Here is a 22,129-nt window from a genome sequence, read left to right as displayed (position 1 = left end):
TCCATCCCATGAATCAGCCGTCATAATTTAGGGAGGAATTCAAGAAATCTTATCCCCTGATTATTAGACCCATATCCGCTTCTAGTCATATTAGACTAAAACCAATCTAAATCTAATTTTCTAGAACTCCCATATCTTTCACAAGATTGTAGGAATTCAAAACATAAAAAATTTGGTCAAAGACATTTTTGAAAACTAATTCCCTCAAAATAAGAAAATAATCGTTTTAAAAAAATTTCCTAACCAACCATAAAGAACTTTTTTTAAAAAAATAAAACTAAAGGAGAGAGGAGGGTGGCAAGCCACCTCATGTGTAAGGTGTGGGCCCCATGAGGTCCATGCCCCACCCATGGGTGTGGCACATATGTGGGCTGGATCCAAATGTGCTCGACTACACCCCTCCACAGTTTCAGAATTTCATAAACACCCTTTCCAAGGATTTTTACATCTGAAACTAACTTTGAAAATCTGAAAAAATTTATAAAATTCACATAAACAATTATTACACTGTAAAACAAAAATATTTAGAAGTGGACTGGTACCAATGGATCAAGAAAAGTGACTGTCAGGGCACTCCACCAGACCGAGTAACGGTGATCCTTGACTATCTTCTCAAACCATCCTAATGAGACTTATGACCCACAATCTCATGTAGGGCTCATGATTGGCTCGTCAAAGTTAGCCATAAATAGTGGAACCACAGTCTCGGAATGTCGATTACAGGTTCCCCCCTTTAAAAGCAAGTCATATGTACATATTACTATAATGCAAGGGGGACTCTCTCTATACACATATACATGTATCTTTTTAGGGTTGCTTCCTAGTAATGCAGCTGTCATGTGTAGTTGCCGTGCATAATTTTGTTGAGGATTTAACCCTCCCTCTCACAGGCCTACATATGTACATATGAGATCACGGAGTTTTCCTGGCCTACAGACCATCCCTAGACATCTCTCTGACCTCAATAAGGAATGACCATCTGAAAACCTTTTTCTATAGTGTAATATGCCTAGAGCTAAGGGTTTAGGACATGACCAAGGCCATTGATTGTCTAACCCTACGTTAGTCAACTAACACACACACTCCCACTGAGGTGTTTAATCCACTATAATTCTTATATACATGCTCCCACGGTCTTTAAAGGCCACAAGACCACAACATCAATGACAGTAGTCACATTCTTCATGATTTCAGTAACAAAGCAGAGTGATGATAGTTATTGGAATAGGATTTGGTAATAGTGGACAATAGTGAAATTGGAGATGGGAACAAGGGTTTGGGTGTAACAAGGGGGTAATGGTGTTCATGGATGCTTTAGCATTGGTTACATTGGGTAGGGTGGTGAGGGTATTGGACTAACTATTAATGACATCATCCCCTAAGTAAAAGCATTATTATTCTCTTCACATAACTTCCACTTTCCATTATTATTCTCTTCATAGAACCTCCAATTATCCAAGACTAGAGAGGAGCTCCATTTCCTTGTAATCCTTTCCAACTTTCACTACAAACATTAAGATTTATTACCTACAGAAGTTCCACAAACAACTCAAATTCTTCCTGCCACTAGATTGCTTCAGTTACAAAACCCCATTACCAAGATTGAGTCATCATTTCGATACCATTAAAACAATTCATTATGCAAGCGATACAAGTCTACCACTATGAACAATGAACAACATATCTGCAAATTCTAATGCGGAAATGATTAAAAAATGAGTACGAGGCATACTCTGAATCTGTTTCTTCATCGAGCATGCTGAATAGGTTTTCTTCTATTCCCTCATCAACAATGGAAACCTATCACAAAGGACAATTAGTATGTGGTTCAAAAGTAGGTTTGACGAAATAAAGTTAGTTATTTTCTTGTAGACAAGAATAGAACTTCAATCTTTAGCACAAGCGAAAGTACATTAAAATCTAACAAAAGAATTAACCTTGCAAATATACCTGTAAGCTAAATTCACAAAAATCAAGCTTCAACGATGAGGTTTGGTGCATTGGCCAACTCACCTCATTCATGTACAATCTCCTTCCAAAATCCATTAGAAATGGATTTCAGATCTAAAATTTTAACAAGTCGATAGTCTCGACCACAACAATAATAAATCAGGAAAAAAAAAAAACTAAAATTTTAAAATAGAAAAATTCTGAACTTTTTCTCTTGGAAGATTTTGGGATTCTTAATTTTAATTCTTCTAAAATAGTCTTTTTTTTTTTTTTTTAAATTCCACTATTTTTTTTCAGATTCATTATCTTGGTGGTCAAAATCACCGACTTCCAAATTTTCTTTAAGATGGATTTTGGATGGAAACCGCACCTAAACATGAACGCTCCAAAACTTTTTCCTAGCCAATACATGGAATTATTATTAGGAATTTAGGATATGAACACAACATCAACTCACATTTTTCAGAGAAAAGGTTAAACGATAACATATTCATAATCACCTAGTCACATAGAAATCAGTAGTAAGAGGTCAGATATGAGCGCAAATTGCTATAGTGGAAATTGTAAACACAACAGAATTTCAAAACATGTGACAGTAAGGTACAGAGAATGAGAAGTGATATTTTAATTACCTTTAATGAGGGCATATGCATGCATAGCACAAAGTCCTGGATTATAACATATGACTTAAACCTAGGCAAATTTGCAATTCCCACTTCAAAAAAAAAAAAAAACTGCTACTTCAAAACATTTGACTCCCTACTGCCCATGCAACTGGGCGGTTTGTATCAAGTATCAACATGTTTGGTCAACTCCAAGTAAAGGAGGACCAAGAAAACGGTCTCAGACAAGATACTGTAAACTAGTTGTAGAATTTCTGATAAAATGAACATGCCAGAGGGGTTACAATCACATTACATGGGGAATTAAACAACAACCAACCAGGTGTTAGAAAACATATTAAACAAAAAGCTTAAAGATGACATTGGGAAAGTACCAAAGAATAAGTAGATCCAACAGACAAGTAAATTCCATTTGAATTTAGTCTTTATTACCAGTAAGACCACATTCAAATTACCAGTAAGACGACATAAGTACTATTGAAAAATATAAAATTGCATTAAATAATGCCCTACCGGATCCTTTTCAATGAGATGCCGAAGAGTCGATACAGCAAGTTGCCGAAGGGCTGGCTGTTCAGAGCCATAACAAATTGAGAAATTAAAGGCTTATATATGAATGGACAGTATAATTAGAAAAGATCATTCATGTATTTGTGACATACCTGTTTAGATGGGAGGGTTGAACGAAGAGTTTGAACATGAGAATGGACTGAAAGAGCCTGAGGAGCAAAAAGAACAAGTTGTTGTGTGAACCTAACCGACCTGTCACATGCGTGAGGTACATATAAGTCATCAAGATAAAAATAATCCAGAATATGAGCATTTAATTAATGCTATTAAGCCAACAGACTGACATAGAAGAGGAAAGTTATGTTACGTACTCAAACAACGTTGATGTTTCTTGTCCAGAACTTATCTCTGAAACCACAGACTGCATTAGTTGCAAATTATCATGTAAGAATCTTATAAGATAGTGCAGTCTCAGCCAAATTCCTAAATCACAATTAACACTATTTTTATTTACTGAAATCAGAAAAAATGGGTATTCTGGACTCAAATTAATAGCAATGCATCTTTTATTGGTAGCAATGCCAGAAAATAAGGCAAGAAAGGAGGGACAATGTTTGCTGATACCGTGTATTTCTAAAGGGATTAGATACTAAGTGCAACTACAAGTATTTTATAACAATACACATGAAACAAGCAAACAGTCAAACCTTGCAACGAGAAAAGAAAGTGCTTCCAGGGGCAAGTTCAGGACCAAGGACTGCTACAATAGCATTAATTAGCCTTCCTATGCCCTGCCGAAGGTCCACCCATCCATTCTCCTCAGTTAAAAGAATCTCCATAGCCAGGAGGAGCAGTGGCTGCACAAGGCCCAACCACATCAATGCACACAAAACTAGACATAATTTAAGAGATACACTGATATTCAATAGTCCTTGCACAAGCAAAATTGAAGTACTTGAAGCCAGGCCCACAAACAATACATTTTGTACATATTAAACATGCTCTACGTCTTTGAAGTTTTCCAAGCATAGGGTTCATAAAATAGACTACTAGAAAGGGCTGTCTTTCGTATTAATATTTTTGAAGATTCGTATTAATATTAAACTTTCAATAAGACACGAGGAATCATGCCTGACGGAGAACCTGTAAGCTAAGTTCCACAAATAAATGTAATTATTGAGGCAAACAAAGGGCAGAATACTGCCAACAATGGAGCTCAAGCAAAAATTAGGAAATCTAAAAGTCGTGGACCGTAATAAAGCACGACTAAATATAAAAATGATAAAGAATTTCCAGATCCTACCAAAAGTATAGAAGTTTGCATCCTATACAACATGGTTTTAAAACTGTGTGTGTTTACCAAGGACTTGCTTGGATCAACTCTTCGTGCTTGTGTTGAGACACAATAACAATGTTTTCAGGACCGGATTGGTGACCGAACCGGTGAAGGCACTAGTGTAGTCAGACCTATCGGTTTAGACCAGTTCACCGGTCAGACAAATGCACTAATTTAAAATATTAAAAAATGATGGCAAAACAAGGAAAAAACTAAAACGAGTGAAAATTGTAAACGCATCTTAAAAAATAATACTGATAAAAACAAAATATACACAAGAAAATTTTCATGTTTTTCATTTTTGGTTTTTAAGTGCTTTTACAAAATAAAAATTGTAAAAGCCCCTAGAAACTGAAAATGCAAAAATCAATAAATAAATAAATATTTTTTTGCACGTTGAGATTTTACCATTTGTAAAAGCCCTTGAAAAATCAAAACTAAAAATACAAAAAAAAAAAAAGCACAAACATATATTTAGTTTTCTCCATTTTCGGGTTTTGAAATTATTTTACATAATAAAAACCAAAAATTCAAATAGATGCACAAAAGAGGAACATTAAAAAAAAAAAACAGAAAATATTTTCAAAGTCTTTTGCTATTTTAAAATCCAAAATGAAAAAAACTAATAATAAATCACATGCAGTTACCTGGGGGTAGAATACTTCAGATTTTGTGGGCAGATTTTGATTGGAGAAGTTGCACGAAATTTATGCTAATGTTATGGTTTTCTAGTGTATACTGAGAGATAGATAGATAGATAGATAGAGAGAGAGAGAGAGAGAGAGAGAGAGAGGGAGATCGAGGCAAATAAAAAACCTAGAAATCCGTTTTTATTAAAAAAAAGATCAACCCATCCATGAGCGGTTCAATGGACCAGCCGATCATGGTCTGGTATACTGCTTCCCAACTCGAACTGGCCAATCCTATCATGTTCAAACAACACTGGTCCGTAATTACATGCACTATACCTATGAAACTGTTTTTGGTATCACAAGAGCCTTTCGTGGTGGAAAGACTATCAACTACAGTTGACTACAATGCAGGAGCAGAAGAAGATCAAAGAGATGGCTTTCCAAGGGTTTAGGAATGGAAATGTTGTTGAACACAAGTTTCATCCAAACTCGAATTAGGTTCCACCCTAGAGAGGGGAGCCGCATCCTTTTCTGACAGGACCGATGGCTTGCCCATACTCCACTCAGGGACAGGTTCCCAGATCTTTGCACTCTCGCTTGCAGATAGGGGGCTACTGTAGCAGATGAGATGATTCTGGCAGGGTCTTTGCCATCTTGGAACCTTGCTTTCAGAAGGGATCTTAACGAACTGGAAGTTATCCACTTCACCGAACTAGCGGCCAAGCTCCAAGCCATCTTTATAGCAGACTCAGGTCCAGATCGTATTATTTGGCCCCCAATGGGCTCCACGAACTTCTTACTTTCCTCTTTCTACCAAAGCCTATCTCAGGTCATAACCGTACCAGGAGCTCCTTCTTCTTCTGTTTCACAGGCTTGGGACTCCTTCGCTCCTCCCAAAATTAAGATTTTCATGGGCCAAGCCCTTTCCCAAAGGGTGCTTACAATCGATCAATTACAACGCAGAGGCGTACCTATTCCAAATCGATGTGTCTTGTGTTTCGCAGCAGAGGAAACAAATGACCATCTGTTCTTGCACTGCCCCTTCGCCTACAACCTCTGGGGGGAATTCTCAATCTTTTGAGTATCCAATGGGTTACACCTGAGCATGTTTCGTCCGTCGTCTCATCCATCCAGCCCTCCCTTGGCCTCAATCAGGGATTTTACTTTGGAAATCAATGGTGGCAGCCACTATATGGGCTCTATGGTTTGAGCGAAACAGTAGAATCTTCCGGGGCGAATACTCCCCATGGATTAAAATCCTCACCAAGCTCAAATCCATGGTTGTTTTCTGGGCAACCAATCATCACCGCTTCACAGGAGTCCCCACCTCAGCTTTCTTCCAAGACTGGAGCACAGTCCTTAGGCATAATCCCAAACACCCCGCCTGAGGTTCCCTATGGACCCCCCCCTCCCTCCCCCCACCATAGGGTCGACTTAACCTAAACTTCGACGGGTGTTCCCTCGGTAATCTAGGACCATCTGGAGTGGGAGCCATCATTAGAGACCATCTTGGCACTACGGTGACTTCCACTTCCATTCACATCGCCCACACCAATTCTATGGAAGCCGAGGCATTGGCTCTCCTAGAAGGACTCAAGCTCCTCCAACCACTCTGCCTGAACTCTATCTCAATTGAGGGAGACTCGCATAATACCATCTTGTGGGCCCAAAAAATCCCTTCTTCATCCCCACCCTAGTCCCTTGCGCATATCTTTGATCAGATTCATTACCTATGCAAGGATATGGACGTCTCATGGATGCATACCTGGAGGGAAGGCAACCAAGAAGCAGATGCCCTAGCTAAAGAAGCGGCAGATTTTAGTAGCTTCGTTGTTTCTTTTTTAGGCTTTTTTGTATCAGTTTCTTTTTCTTGGTTGATGTTTATATACTGTAACCTCCAAAAAGAAGGCTTTTGGATTCCTCATTTTGGTTGTTTACTCACTTCCCTAGAGCATCCGTCCTTGTGGATTATCTAGGTCTCTTGTACTCTTCTTACTAACTTAATTTAAGGTTAACATTACCAAAAAAAAAAAACATAAGTTTCATATTGTCAACAAAACAGTAACCCATAAATTCTAGTGGCAAAAAACATGGCCAATTTTGACCAAATACACAAGGATGATCATCCAATCTTCAACAAATTTATGATTGTTGATCATCAACTTGCTTAAGGGTTTGAGCAAATTTATGTAATACTTTTTTGTTCATTTTTATGCTTAGCAGCACTAATCTCTCATCATTACTACAATCTAGAATCTTAGTAACTTACTACCAAATAAACTTTATTCGTATCGAATACAAACTTACAATTTTAAGAATTAAAATAAGACGAGGAATTGAAAATAAAAATAAATAACTAAGGGAAGACTTACTGACTTTTGTTTAGGGTTACCCCCTTAAAGCTTAGCACACCCCACACCCGATCACCTGATCAATGGTGCACTCTATCCTAGAACTTGTTAAATCCACCAATTTGAACTAGGAAGCACCTTTAGGAAACCCTTATCAAAAAAAAAATTTCTCTTTTGGGGTGGGGAGGGGGGGGGGGAGGGGTTAAGAGAGCTAGGGTCATGATCAGGGTTTCACGAAGAACCCTATTTCATTTGGGGCATTGCCAAGATGGCAACTCCCCTAAAACCAAAAATAGAGTTGGGAGCCCTCTACCTCTCTAGGTAGGTGCATGCCACCCCAACACTTATGGGGGGTGGCATACCACCTGTTAGAGAGGCGAGGGGAGCTAGAGAGAGAAATGAGAGGAGAGAAGGTGGTGTGGAGGAGAGAGAGAGGTCCGAGAGATGTGTAGAGAATGAGGGGGTGACCCCCTCTCCCTTCTCCACCCCTGGTCCCTCTCCTTTATATAGGCCTCAAGGGCACTAGAGAGTCCCAGTCAAATTAGGATTCAACATTACCACTATAAGGGTTTCCAATTCAAATTAAAATATTTTAACAATCTGGAAAAATACCCAAAAATAATAAGAGGACATTTTTAGTTAAAAACAATATTTCTAGTGTCTTTAACCCAACAAGACCCATGACCCATAATTAAGTGCAGGAGCTCATGATTGACCCGTCTGGCCAATAAACAGTAGAACCATAGTCTTAGTATGTGTATTACAGTCCCCCCCTTAAGAGCAAGTCAAAATGCTTTGATCCAAATAGTTGAACGCATCATCCATGCAAAAATTGATCTAGTTTCCATGGGCTTTTCCTTGAGATTTTTGAGAATAATTGACTAACATTTCTCCAATTATTTTCGCATTCAAATCAGTCAATTAAATCATGATTTTGATGGATCAAATTGTTGTTTCCATAAGAGGAGATTATACCAAATTTGTATGGCATGTTTTATTAACTCATTGAACCAATTTGTGATTTGTGTGTCATGTTTTCTTCCACAAGTTCCACTTGCCTTTTGATCATTTGATCTCTGCAAATCCTTCCATGTTTCAAGTGTCTATCAATAAATGTTTGGCTTCCCACCTTTGATATGATCAATTTGGCCGAATTTTGAGTAATGCCAATGCATAGCACTCTATGGCACATAGCTTAGACCCAAGGCCGTAGATCGGGCACCCGAGTGCTCCAATCGGCTTCCCATGAACATGTTGCGTTATTCACTTTAACATATGTGTGTTGTAATATTGGAGATCATGTTTTCTTGAGTTCTATAAAGTCAATTGATATACAATTTTGCCTTGTGAATTTCAAAGATGCAGAATTTTTAAATGCACCTCATACTTGTCTAGTTTGATGATCTGTATGTATAGTTGGATTTGTCGATGAACAAAGGACCCAAGTTGAGTCATATCCTCCTATTTTTTAATGCATAAGAAGATTTTTGTTTACTATAATTATAGTCATGTTGCTGTGATTTTAAGTTATGTCAATTTGAGGTCTGTTGTACAAGTTTTGAGTTGTATTGTGTTGTATTTTTGACATAGTTCAAGTGCTAGTTTATGTAATTTGGTTTCTATGAACTCTCACTCTCAGACCTCAACAAGGGATGACCCACAATAAACTCTAAATAGTATTGGCTATGCCTAGGGGTAAGGGTTTTGGACATGAGCTGGGCCATAAACCACCCGATCATAGGTCAAGTGAAATGCCTATGCTCCTGCTGAAGTGTAAAATCCACTATAATATTTTGTTTACATACTCTCAAGGGCTTTAAAGGCTACAAACCCCAACATAAAACAGCTTCAACATTGTTGTGTATACTTAGATGAGTTGCTGGGATTAGATTTATACTGAACACGCATTCATCCACCATAAGTTGCTGGGATTAGATTTATGCTGATCAAGCATTCATCCATGATATCTGAAGTACTCAATCTATGATAAGTCATACGATGAACTTAATTATTGATATTATGTATAGGTGAGGTTCACATAAGTTTGCCTCCATATACTGTAGAATTAAAGCACACTTCTAAATTTTGCCTGGCGATGTAGTTTTATTGTCAGAAACATTGTGATGGTTTGAAAAACCTTAGTCATAAAATTGAAGATTCCAAAAATGGTAAAGATCAAGTAGATCTATAAAAACTGAAAATCATGAAAAAAGATGGTCTAGATAACTTGTTATAAGATGAAATATTTTTTGGACTTGAAATTCTTTTTTCTCGTAATATCCATACAAATAGAAGTTATGATGATGAATTAGAAGGTCCTCCAACTTTGGAATACTCTTTTCTATTGGATTTTTGGGGTGCACTTACTTCTATAGTATAAGGTTGCAATATTATATAAACATTTACCATTATTTATTAGTTTTTGTAGATCCCAAATAATTTGGATAAGGTTCGGATGATGATGATTTATTTTAGCTTTTGTAAAATATCAATGTGCAAAATGTGTTGCTCCTAGGACACTAGAATACATAAGATAGATAACAAAAACCATGTTCTAAGAAGAATCGATGGCAAAGCACAACATAATCAATAGTAGAGCAACTAGACATCACCACAGAAATACTATCTCAAGAAACCACCAAACTTATAAATAAAACCAAAAAATAAATGAACTTTGGAAATGGGATACTCCTGTGTAACGCTGAAGTTAAAATATTCCTTGAATACCTGCACATGAGACACATATGACAAGCCGGCAGCTTCAACAGTGAGAAGAAGACCATGCAAAGACCAAGCTTGAAGGAAAGCATTTGAGCTTTTAGCCAGCAATGAAATTGAGTTCACAGTTGCAGGAACCAAAGTAGATAGTGCCATTCCTCCTGCACTGCATGTAAAAGTTGCCAAAGACAGTATCCTTCAAATAATGCTACACAATTATAATCCTAAAATATGTATATTCAATGGCAAAAATAGAAAACACCCTTTCTGATTTTAAATTATGCATAATAAAGTAACTTCTGCGAACAATATTAGTTTCAATTGTAACACTGTATTATAGGACCAATTACACACGACAGTATATATGTGGCACTCTAGTTGCTATACATGAAAGATGGACAATGTGATCTAGCCAAGCATATACAATTAAAATTTTTCTTGTCATTCTTTAATTCATATCGGCTAGAACACTTATAGGTGTCCAAAATTACAACTTTATTCATAAAATAAACCCCAATACAATTTAGGATCTTCTCTTGCATCTCATTGCAATTCTTTACAATCAAACAAAAATACAATACATGAAGAATCAAGAAACATGGAGCAATTAGAATACCAAATACCTTGCCTCAAGTTATCCCTAAGGACTTCGTACACCCCACACCGTGTCTCCTCCGCCAATGGCACATGGGATCTTGGTCTTAACCTTGTCTCATAATTCGAGAAGGCTAAGCAAAACCTCCGGAGAGCATGATAAGGGATGGAAGCAACTCAAAGCACAAACAATCATATGCTCAATCTCTAAGCCTAGGGCGTGCCCGTTAGGGTTTACTCAAGGCTCAAAACTTACTCAAACCCCTAACTAGAGAGAGAGAGTGGGGTGTACCTGCCAATGGGAGAGAGAGAGGTCAACCTTGTCTACAAGTGTGTAGAGTAAACACCCATAAAGAATATTCATAGAGAGGAGGCTAGGGTTTTAGGGTCTAGGGTTTAGCCATGATTATGAGACTTAATCTTGACTGTAGATCATGGAGACTTGTGGGGTGAAGAGATCTTAGCCCTTCATTCTTTAGATCAGCCATCATGATTAAATAAATGAGCTAGAATCATTATCTCTCAATTTCCATAATTCTATTCCATCAAATATTTGTGTAGAAAAAATATTATGTATTTACCTATTTCAATCAATTGCTACACCTTCCTATTTCAAAACAATCAATCCTCATTTCATAAAACCTTCCTTTCAATTTTAAATCAACTACATAACTTCCATCACAAGCCACACTAAAAAAGAAAGAGGAAATACGTGGGGCATCCCACACATGGTGGGCAATGTGGGCCCCACACCCCCACCTAATGGGCTCACATGTTGTGGGCCCAAAGTTCTAATGGGCCCCACACCTTAAATGGAATTTTAGATTAATAAAATAAATTTTACAAAACCAGTAGATATTTTTCTTTCTCGCTGAATTAAATAAATCCAGAAAATTCATTTTTGTTTATTTAAAAATAAATTTTCACTGAAATAAAATATCTAGAAACCACATCTCACTATCATCTTCTCAAACTGATCCAACAGTTCCCATTATCCACAACCTTTCGCAAAGGTTCATGCTTCGACTATCAAAGTCAGCCAATAAATGAAAGAGACACGATTCTAGCCTATGGATTACAGGTTCCTCCCTGAAGACAAGTCCAAGCCCCATTCTAGCACAATACCTCATGGGTCCTTCCAACACAGTCCGGTGTTGCAGGGAGACATCTCTTCGGCACATGTACAAGACACACCCTCACCCAGAGGCCTACTTCTTGGACGACTATCTAGTGTACATGCCGTACGATGGTAATGATGGGGATTTCGCCCTTCTCTCCAGCTAACCACTGCACACAGGGGTCATATACAGTCTTTGGCCAACCACCCTAAGCACAACTCCGACCCCATCAAGGGATGACCCCACATCAAAACCTTATCGATTGTGCATAAATACCTAAGGCTACGGGGTTTTTAGACATCAACCTGAACCATAGCCTATCAAAACTTATGGAGTCATGGCATCAGCGATGCCTCACAATCCACCCTGGACCATGCCACACAGTCCATCCGGACCACGCTCCCATTGGAGCTATAACATTACTATAGTCATAGTTTTACATGCCCTCATAAGGCCTTTAAATGGCCACATAACCCCAACAGTACGCGTATTGATGTATTTTAGTCATACACGTACTTGAAGTCAGTGATGAAATTATGCGTTAAAGAGGACCATGGTTTGCATAATGAGAATTTTTCCTTCACATCCAAATCAGAGTTTAAAAATATCAAATTGTTAGCTGGTACCAAGGCGAACCAAATCTAACATTCTAGATAATAACACATCTCATGCTGGGTAAGTTGTCTTTGCACCTCGTAAACTACACATGATTAACACATCATACATTAATAATGGAATAAAAAGTAAACATTTCAGAACAGACAAAATATACTAGATCCAGGAATATAAGTTTGTAACAGTTTGCAGGGGGGTAACAGGTCGGGTGAGGTTCAGGTCTAGCCAGACTCCGAACCAACCCAAAAATAAAAAATATATGTATATTTAAATATTATGTTAAATATATACATGTATTATTTAAATATTATAGCTAAAAATATATAGTTATATTTATTTAAAATATTACATATCAAATATTATTTAAATAATAATACCATTGGGGTCGGTTCCAATATTTGGACCCGCACCCGGACCCGGACCCGGACCCGAACCCGACCCACCAAGTCCAATTTTTGGACCCATACCTGGACCCAGGTCAGGTCCAGCCATCGAGTCCTGGGTCAGGCCTAGGTCCATTGCCACCCCTAATAGTTGGTCCTATAAGCAGCCATAACATACACTCGAGGCGTACTATCAACTAAACTAGAATTTCGTGAATTATTTCCCAAAGGAATTGAATCTAATATGGAAAAGGAAAATTGGCAATTCAATTCTTAATAGACATTGCTATCTTTCCATCTTTTCTGCAATTTCAAATGCTAATGGTACACAAACCGATACCACTAGGCTACAGAAATTGATTCAAAAGAATAAGAATTAAAGGCTCCTGAAGATTACCTGCGATGTATGCATCCAAGTGCAAGTGCTATTGATCCAATATAATTCAAATCCGAGTTACCAGGAAGATCTGCCAGCAGGGATCGAGTCTGGATGCAAAGAAGTAATAGGTGCACAATAGGAACGAAAGAGATATGAACTACATAAAAGAAATTGAGTGTACATTCTATATGGCGACAGCAATTAAAATGAATTATGATGCAAAAAATGCAGAGATCAAATGATGAGCTAATATACAGAGAAGCAGACAGTAGGAGATGCAGAAAAAAATAGTACAAAACCATGAATAGAAGGTCCTTTTCCCTCTAAGCATGCAGAAGTGAAGGCCCGGCAATATGGACTTTTGGAGACAGGAACAATTCAATGCAAAATACGATTTATTATAGAGAACAAACCATTCGTGCAGTGAAGGCATCATTCCCAAAGCGAGCTAGCAAACCAAGGCCCTCTGATGCCGCTCTTCGCTGTGCCACAGTTACATCTCCTTCTAAAAGAACACCCTAAAGTAGTCAAAAATCTGTTAGGTAGTAAGAAGTTAAGCAGGCAATATAGCAGTAAAATCCCTAACCTATGAGAAAATTCCACAAGGAGGAAGACAGTAGTACTGGTTTCATTATGCTCAAGTACCTGCAAGATAGATTGGACTGCAGATAGTATCTCCATACCCAATGCCTGGGTACGCAATGCAAGTGAAGCCTAACAAGGGACAAGAAACAAGCATGAGCATAAGGAATCACGAAATATCACCAAAAAAGAACCCGAGGTACACACACACACACATATATATCTATATACAGCTGAAGATCACAAACACCTTTAAACCCGCAAGAAGGCCAACACAAACATTGGTGGTGAGAGCTACATGCCAAGATTGCCTCTTTCCAGTTCTCAACGGCTGCTCAATTGTGCTAAGAAGCCTTAGTTTGCTATCTGCATCCTGAAAAATGAAGAATATTTGAAGTCCTCAGTATATCCCAAAGCTCAAAGTTATTTAGTGTAAGGAAAGGAAAAGTCAAGTGACCAGTCTCTACCTGAGTGGCAAAGACGGTACCAAAGCAAACGAGCATATGGTTAACCAACATCTTGCTCAAGGCCTCGGGCTTCATGAAAACATTAAGTTAAGTATTAGAATTGAGACATGGAAAATTCAGGGGGGGGGGGGGGGGGGGGGCGAGAGAGAGAGAGAGATTTGAGAAGATAATACTGATGAAAGATTCCCTATCATCTCCACCAACTACAATAAAACTTAGGTGCGAGCTACAAAAACTATTAAATGAAATATATAGATGCCGAAGACCTATTTCCAAGAACAAACGAGACATACAAAATTGTGCGAACCATCGAAGGATCAAACTTATGAGGCACGCAACTATGAAGCTGCGGGGGGAGAATGATTGAGTAACGACTAAGATATGAAAAGAGTGTATCAGAAAACTAATTCAGTTTTATGCTAGGGAGGTCAACAATTGAGGCTATTTTCCTACTTAGGCCATTGATCAAGAAGTTTAGGGTGAAGGAAAAAGACCTCCACATGGTCTTTAATGATCAAGAGAAAACTTACGCGAGATTTGTTTTGGGGGGTGTTGGAAAATAAATGAATTTCCAAATATTATTTCGATCATAGTTACCGAAATGATTCGGAAACCAAATCGATTTAAGAATCAAAAGCGCAAAATCATCACTGACTGGTTCCTGTTTTCTAAATCAATGTCTGTACAAGAGGAATTGAGGGAGACAAAATTCTGATTTTCAAGAATCGAGATTCGACCAAAATAGAATCAAGATCCCTACATAGATGGAATCGAGACTCCGAGCTCTTTGGAATCGAGGTTCCGACCTAATTGAAATCGACCAATATGGCATCAAGATTCTTTCATTTATGGAATTGAGAATATGAATTTTTAGGAATCGAGAGCGAACGAAGAGGAAAACAATACACATCTCAATGCCATTCATTAAACGACATGCTATACATGCACGTTTACAATATCTGTGTTACAATATTTTTAACATCTTGGAGTTGTAATCTCTCCATTAGACCAATACAAGGCATAATTAAATACTTAACTAGAGAACGCGAACCAACACTGCAATTTCTATTGGTCATTTCATGCCAAAAAAGATGACTACACCTCATAGCTTGAGATTGGGTGTCTAGCGTGAGTAGTTTGATGCCTTGAAAAATTTTAAACATCACTTCTGAAAAAAAAGCAAACCAGTAAAAAAAAAGAAAAAAAACGCGTGGGGGGGGGGGGGGTGGAGGGAAGGGGTAGAATTCCAAAAAATGAGGAAACCTGTTTCATCAAGTGTGGAATCAGAATTCACCAATTGTGGAATCGTGAATCACTAAATATTGGAAATAAGATTCTATAAGTGTTGAAGTTGAGATTCTTAAAATTAAGAATTGAGATTCCGGACTTCATGGAAATGGCATCTGTGAAGAATCCTGGACGGAATTATTGAATCGGGATTCTGAATCGCCGAATCAGGATTTCGAAGAATCACGACCTTTGCTGAGAGATTTGGGTAACTATAATATCGACTTGGTGAAAGATATGTACGAGGAAACACTAACTAGTGTGCGAACAACTAGTGGAGTGACGAGTGAGTTTTCAGTAACAATTGATTTACATCAGGGGTCAACGTTGAGCCCAAACCTATTTGTCTTAATTATAAATGAGATAACTAGGCACTTACAAGATGAAGCATTGTGGTGTATGCTATTCGCAGACGACAAAGTTTTGATTGATGAGACCTGAAGCGGCATCAACACAAAGTTAGAACTTTTGAGGAATGCTCTAGAATCTAAAGGTTTTAAAATTAGTCGGACTAAGACATATTAGTCAGTTTAGTAAAATAGGAGTAGAGACGAGGAAGTAGTTAAGATTGACGGTCACGAAATACAAAAGAGAGCTCACTTTCGACATCATGGATCGATAATCTAAGAAAATTGAGAGATTGAGGAAGATATCGCACATAAAATTAGAGCTGGGTGGGCAAAGTGGAGATGTGCAAACAGAATTTTATTTGATTGCCGCATACAAAAAAAGCTAAAGGGAAAGTTCTATAGGACAGCTGTGAGACTAGCTTTGCTTTATGGGGCAGAATGTTGAGCGGTCAAGAAACAACATACCCATAATAAATGTAGCTGAGATAAGGATGTTAAGATGGATGAGTGGCAAAACAAGAAGGGATACAACTCAAAAGGAATACATTTGGGAGAACTTAGGTGCGGCTCTAAGGCGAAAGACAAGAGAAAGTAGACTTAAGTGGGCTGGCCATGTGCAACACAGACCCAGTACAACACCTGTTAAGAGGTGTGAGTCGGTTCAAGAGGAAAGCTCGGAAAAGACAAGGAGTAGACCCAAAGGGATATAGTTGAAAGTAGTGAGAAAAGATATGGGGACCTATGGCCACATTGAGGGTATGACCCTTAATAGGGCAGAATGGCGAACCAGGATTCGTGTATCCGGCCCCAAATAGTTGGGAAAAGACTCTAATGATGATGATGATGATATAGATGCCAAAGCAAGAGCACTCCTAATAGGCCTCAAAAGTTTCTTCCAATCCTTAAAACACTCATGGACATTGAAAGGGGATTCACTAAATGCACTAAATGTCATACAATGGGGCCTACTAAAAGATAAAATACTTCTCAACCCACCCATACTAATGTAGATGGCAAATAAGCATATTACAAGGTAGACACACACACTTGGGAGAAAGTTCAGGGGGCTCCCTCTTGATTGAGAACTCCTTTTCTCAACCCTAAACTTTTCCATGTTTTAATTATCTCCTAATTTTGATATTGGAGATGTTACATTTCCATGCAATTGAGTATAACCATTTCAGCTGTGTGACCTATCAAAAAAAAGTATCACATGGCATATAATCATACAATGCTGGTCTCCTGGAGGACCCATTTTGCTCAAAATCTTATTCTCACAAGCCATATTCTGGCCTTAGAAACCACAAGCGGCCAGGGCATGTGAACAACAAACTGTGGGTGACCATGGAGGCAGCATATTGTTTAACATCATTCTTGGGAGCAAGAGTGCAATCCCTGAGAACGGTCTGGCCCTCTAAGGTTTTGAGAAGGAGAAAAAAACATCACGAAAGTACAAGCAGAAAATCAGCACTATGAATATCTTCCAATTCTTTTTTGGATCAGAAATTTTATTTTATTGAATGACATGTCAATAGAAGTATATCCTACACAAAAACGATTCCAAAAAATTGCTGTTACAAGCTATACTTAGTGATCACTAGAGATGGTTTGTGGGCACCATCTTTGGCCCAAAAAATCAGCAATCCTCTTTGGTTTAAATATCTCCTCAAAGAAAATTTTAAATTGCCATGGATATCAGCTCTCCCACTAGCCCAAATAATAGTATTGGCCAAGTTGCATCAATTTGTATCATCTTCCAACTTGCGCCTATACATCTCAACCCTGTAAGTAGGCCCACTTCTCCGTCTCACTGGAATATCTTGAACTTGATTACCAGATGTGGGAGTAGGACCAGGAGCAGGAGCAAGGGTTGTCCTTTAAGACAAACTCCATACTTCTGAGAAATCATACCGTAAATATAAAAAAAAACTACTAAAAATATTTATAAATTTGTACTACTTAGATATACACATCATAAAATCCACAAAAAACCACTGATAGAACTTATTGAAAAACTGTTAAGCCATGAAAGGGCAGAAATTCACAAATGTTTGTTACATATATAAGCAGTCAAGTACTGATTAAAAAAAAGAAGCAACAAAGTCCAATACAATTTACTAACATTTTTGAATAAAGAAGTATCCAGTGAAAATATTTAATAGTTGTACAAGAGAAATAGAACAATTACAGCTCAGTTGCAATCAGGATATGTACACGTATAGATTTTCAACATTCAAATATGTCCACTCAAAACAAGAAACAAAATGTTTGTGTCAAGCAGAACAATCTAAAAAAAATTGCCTATGGGTGTCATTACGTGTTCAATACAAGTACAACTTTCAAACAGAAGAACACAAAGTAACATGGCTTCCCAAACAGCATAATCGGCAAGGGGTATTGAAATTTGAAATGCACCCTTGATTGCATAACAGTCTGAGATTCTTCCAAAGAATAGACAGGATTCCATTCTTAAGCCATTTCCGAAGACTGCAGCAAATCCTGAGTCCTATGCTAAAGGACTCGGAAAGGATTTATAAGGTCTGCCAAGATATGACATTTCATACATAATAAAACTTTGTAAAAGGAGAGAGAGAGAAAGAATGAACATTCCTTACCAGAAAGAACATGTGGACTTATACAATGACAGATATATACACAAGAATATTCATAGATAAGGGACCACATAATCCAGCATAACAAAGAACAGGGGATGCATCCATAGCATCATGAAAAATGACAATGTTTAAACAGGTGAAACTTCTAAGCCATGGGAATGGACCAACTATCTGTCAATTAAATACTGGGACCTTGTACAGGGTACGTGACACAAATTCAAGACCAAACCTCCCCAATGAATAATAAAGCAATGTCCAATCGAATATCAGTTTTTTCCCACTCCCATCACATCTCCCCCTTACATCCTAGGAACTTGTGCTAATTGACTTCATCATTGCAAGTTCCAAAGAGAAGTTATCAGAAGGAAGAAAATATCACCTGAGGAAAGCTTGGAAGTTCATTTTCCCATACACAAGGCATCAATTCATCGGCACCCCCTTCAAAAGCACGCAGTTCATCCTCAAACCAATCCCTGAAATTGACCATCAGTGATAGTGAATAATGGAAATATCCAAAGTAAAGTTTCAAAGTGGGCAAACTGACTGGGCATAGTTCGTAAATGACAAATATATCGACAAGAGAAACTCTCTTGTTATTGACCAAATGAAAATAAGAAATCCCCCAGGTTACATAATATGACCCATAACCATGACGAATCAACATGCATACAACAGCATTAATCTGTAACCAAAAGACAGTGTAAAGCTTAGACAGAAAAAGTCACCTTCCAGGAACCCAAGGGCCAAGGCATGCATCTCTCTTATCTAACAACATTCTCAAACTTGAACTTTCTTCATACTTCGACGGTTCCCTTTTGAGATCCAAGCAAACAAATAAAAAGGAAAAGGGTCAATAGTACTAAAAATAATAAAAAATTGGAAACATGAGAAAAGCCAACTTAAATAAATTCAGAACACAAATATATTGATGCTATCATCAAGATGTATAAACAAGTGTTATTTAGTTCTCATACAGACCAATGGTAAGCAAGTAAAAATTAGGAAACTGATTGACCTGTATGGACTGGTACATATTTGAATAAGCTGAGGATGATCACATTTATATGCCATCGGATCGACAAGAGACTTGTAAGCCACTAAAGTTCTGATGATGAATAGATCCATTACAAGCTTGAGAGGTTGCAGATAATTGGATGGTATCAATGATATATAGGACAGTGCCCTGGCATCCACCACAAACAAATGTTGCATTACTCATAAACATAAACCAAGAGTCAGGAAATCATGGATTCACAAAAATCATAAAACGTGGTACTCCACCTATAAAACAAGCACAAATATGCTCATAAAGACCCACATTTGCAAAAGCACATATATATTTTCCTAATGGCTTTGAAACTTGGTAACATTCAGCTATTATATCATCTGAGAAGAAAAAAGTACAATCTATAGCAAATATAGTGTAAGCAGTGTAAGGCAGACAAGACTACTCTTAGGTCCCCACAAAAAAAAAAAAAAGGTCTAAACACTACTGAACACCAGCCTCAGAAAGAACAACGAGAACCTACTTCACAGAGAGACAGGAACACTTCCACCGTATTTTCAAGAATCCGATGGATATTATTGCACTGGCAGATATACAGCTTCTCAATCACTTTGGTTGCCAATCACATTTCCATTTTATTGGACTTCCTATTCACTTCACTCAGGTTTAAAACCTTTGCTCTCCATATATTAACTCTCGAGATCGTCACCTAATACAAGCTTAAGAGAGAAAGACCATATCTCCTGCCTAGATTAATCGTCGACTTCCAAGACTTTTGGTAGACAATTTTATGGTTGTCCTTTTAAGAGCACGTTTCTGAACTAAGCACTGAAATCCACTTCACAGGCCACTTCTCAGTGTCTTGGACACGCTTACACTTAATAGGCTAAACTGAGTGAACCACGTGATGCTTGTCCTCCCAATCTAGCATATCTATCTTTCTTTTTTTCCCCTCTTCTCTTCTCTCCTGGTTATGTTAAAATTGGGTCAGATCCCCTCTATAGAGGAGGGTAGCTTCAACTATGGTGCATTCAGTAACAGGAAAGACCAAAGGCTGTTCCCATCCCTATCAGGAATATGCCAAAAACATCTGTCCTTTTAATACACACATCTACATATTACCCTAGCTCCCTATGCTTTCCTGAAAATAAGTCATATATGCCTATACTTGCACATCATGGGCGGTATAGGATATAGGACTTTTGCACTGGGGAATAAACATGGCCCAATGCCCATCTTGATATTCTGCAACTTCAGAGAATCATATGCATTATCAGATGACTTAAAACCAATTGAGTATTCTCAGAGAAAACTACAGATACCTCTAACCAATTTGGAAATGAGCCATGCGAGCTTATTTCTGTATTATGGGTTTGTTTTATCAAATAAACAATTTTGGTTTAGTTTGTATTTGTGGCTTTTTTAATGGAAAGTGAATGCATTTTCATTATCCATCCCTCGTACTTTAGTTCTCAAAAATGCCATTGCGCCAAAACATTTAAGAAAAACTTAACCTGGACAATGTACAACTTCTCAAAAAGGGGAAATTACAAGTTTTCAACTATAGAACTAAGAGCAAATATAGATTACCACAAACATGAGGTAAACATTTCTGAAACTTCTACAGCAAACTTACAATGAGAAGGCAATTAGTGAAGGTAAAAGAAACAAAAATATAGCCCAAGTACACTGCATATCACACCGATAAATCCCATATCGAGAATGTCCAGAACCGGTTGAGATTAGCCAAAAACATCCCAACACAACTCTCAATGAAGCAAGACCATAAAATCCTTTGCAGCAAAATACCAGTAAGATGTGTCTCATGGGAGATTCACATAAGCATACAATTGAAATTTGAGAAGAGCTTCACATAATCATACCCATTAAGGTACATGAGAACAGGCTGAAGTAAGATTCTGCTGTCAATGAATCCTACAGTTGGAGAAACAAAACTTCGAATGAATGCAGTGAGCGCCTCAACTGCAGCCGACCAAACGCTACAAATGGATAGTAAACAAAAGTGAGAGTAAACACTGCATAGACAGCACACAGAAAGAATATACGGAAATTGCATAACTAAGTAGTAGGCACAATGAACAATGTAATGATATGGAGAACTGGATCGCTGAGAATAGGAATAAGAAACAACAAGAACAAGTGTTTGATGTCAGAGAATCCAACAGATAAAAAAGCACCATCCAATGTTCAAAAGAGCAAATTAGGCTGCCTGGTAGGCTGGTGGGCGCCTAGTTTCCTAGATGGCAAAGAGGAGGGGGAGCTCTATGAGAAAAATAGGGGGATTTGTGTGGTTGAAGAAGAGTAGGGGGTTTGAGGGGTACAAAAAGAGCAGGGGAAGGGGAGTGGTTCCACCTCAAATCCTTCATGCTATTAGCGCCACATCAAACCCTTCACATGGTAAATGCTACATAAGCCTATGTTTTAGAGCTGTGTCAACAATTTCAAAATTAAACAACCCACCATAAGCCTCTCTCTCTCTCACACACACAGACACACTCATACACACGCACACACACAAACACACACGCAACACGTGGGCAAGTACGCCTTCTCATGCTCACACACAAACACACATACACAAAGAAAATAAAG

General features: G+C 38.0%; 1 protein-coding gene and 1 non-coding gene across 25 annotated transcripts in view; both read right to left on the bottom strand.

Annotated features, from left to right (window-relative positions):
• The window catches only part of SWEETIE (HEAT repeat-containing protein), an 82,611-nt gene that overhangs the window by 16,185 nt on the left and 44,297 nt on the right, over nt 1-22,129 (bottom strand). For 14 of the 24 annotated variants that reach the window (XR_016054714.1, XR_016054715.1, XM_088865543.1 and 11 more), the window contains 15 exons: nt 21,400-21,516; nt 19,526-19,693; nt 19,236-19,322; nt 18,890-18,983; nt 14,259-14,327; nt 14,042-14,164; nt 13,855-13,923; nt 13,623-13,727; nt 13,228-13,316; nt 10,130-10,286; nt 3,791-3,940; nt 3,455-3,504; nt 3,236-3,335; nt 3,087-3,143; nt 1,733-1,800 (listed from right to left, as the gene is read on the bottom strand). Coding sequence is in view for 22 of the 24 variants with exons in the window: in XM_088865543.1 (XP_088721669.1) it covers nt 1,733-1,800; nt 3,087-3,143; nt 3,236-3,335; nt 3,455-3,504; nt 3,791-3,940; nt 10,130-10,286; nt 13,228-13,316; nt 13,623-13,727; nt 13,855-13,923; nt 14,042-14,164; nt 14,259-14,327; nt 18,890-18,983; nt 19,236-19,322; nt 19,526-19,693; nt 21,400-21,516 (1,503 nt within the window). In the remaining 2 variants the exon portion in view is untranslated. Of the gene's footprint in view, nt 1-1,732; nt 1,801-3,086; nt 3,144-3,235; nt 3,336-3,454; nt 3,505-3,790; nt 3,941-10,129; nt 10,287-10,743; nt 11,007-13,227; nt 13,317-13,622; nt 13,728-13,854; nt 13,924-14,041; nt 14,165-14,258; nt 14,328-18,889; nt 18,984-19,235; nt 19,323-19,525; nt 19,694-21,399; nt 21,517-22,129 lie in introns of those variants that run through there. The other 10 variants (XM_088865551.1, XM_088865552.1, XM_088865553.1 and 7 more) reach the window with 5 other exon arrangements.
• LOC148782567 (U6atac minor spliceosomal RNA) lies at nt 20,493-20,625 on the bottom strand. Its single transcript, XR_016055150.1, has one exon. It is a non-coding gene; the product is annotated as a U6atac minor spliceosomal RNA (small nuclear RNA).

The sequence above is a fragment of the Amborella trichopoda genome, chromosome 4 (genome assembly GCF_054954075.1).
Source record: "Amborella trichopoda isolate Santa Cruz 75 chromosome 4, AtrichopodaSantaCruz75HAP2 v2.0, whole genome shotgun sequence".
Classification (NCBI taxonomy): Eukaryota; Viridiplantae; Streptophyta; class Magnoliopsida; order Amborellales; family Amborellaceae; genus Amborella; species Amborella trichopoda.
Note: the sequence above shows the minus strand (reverse complement) of the source record. Positions and strands in the feature narration are given on the sequence as shown.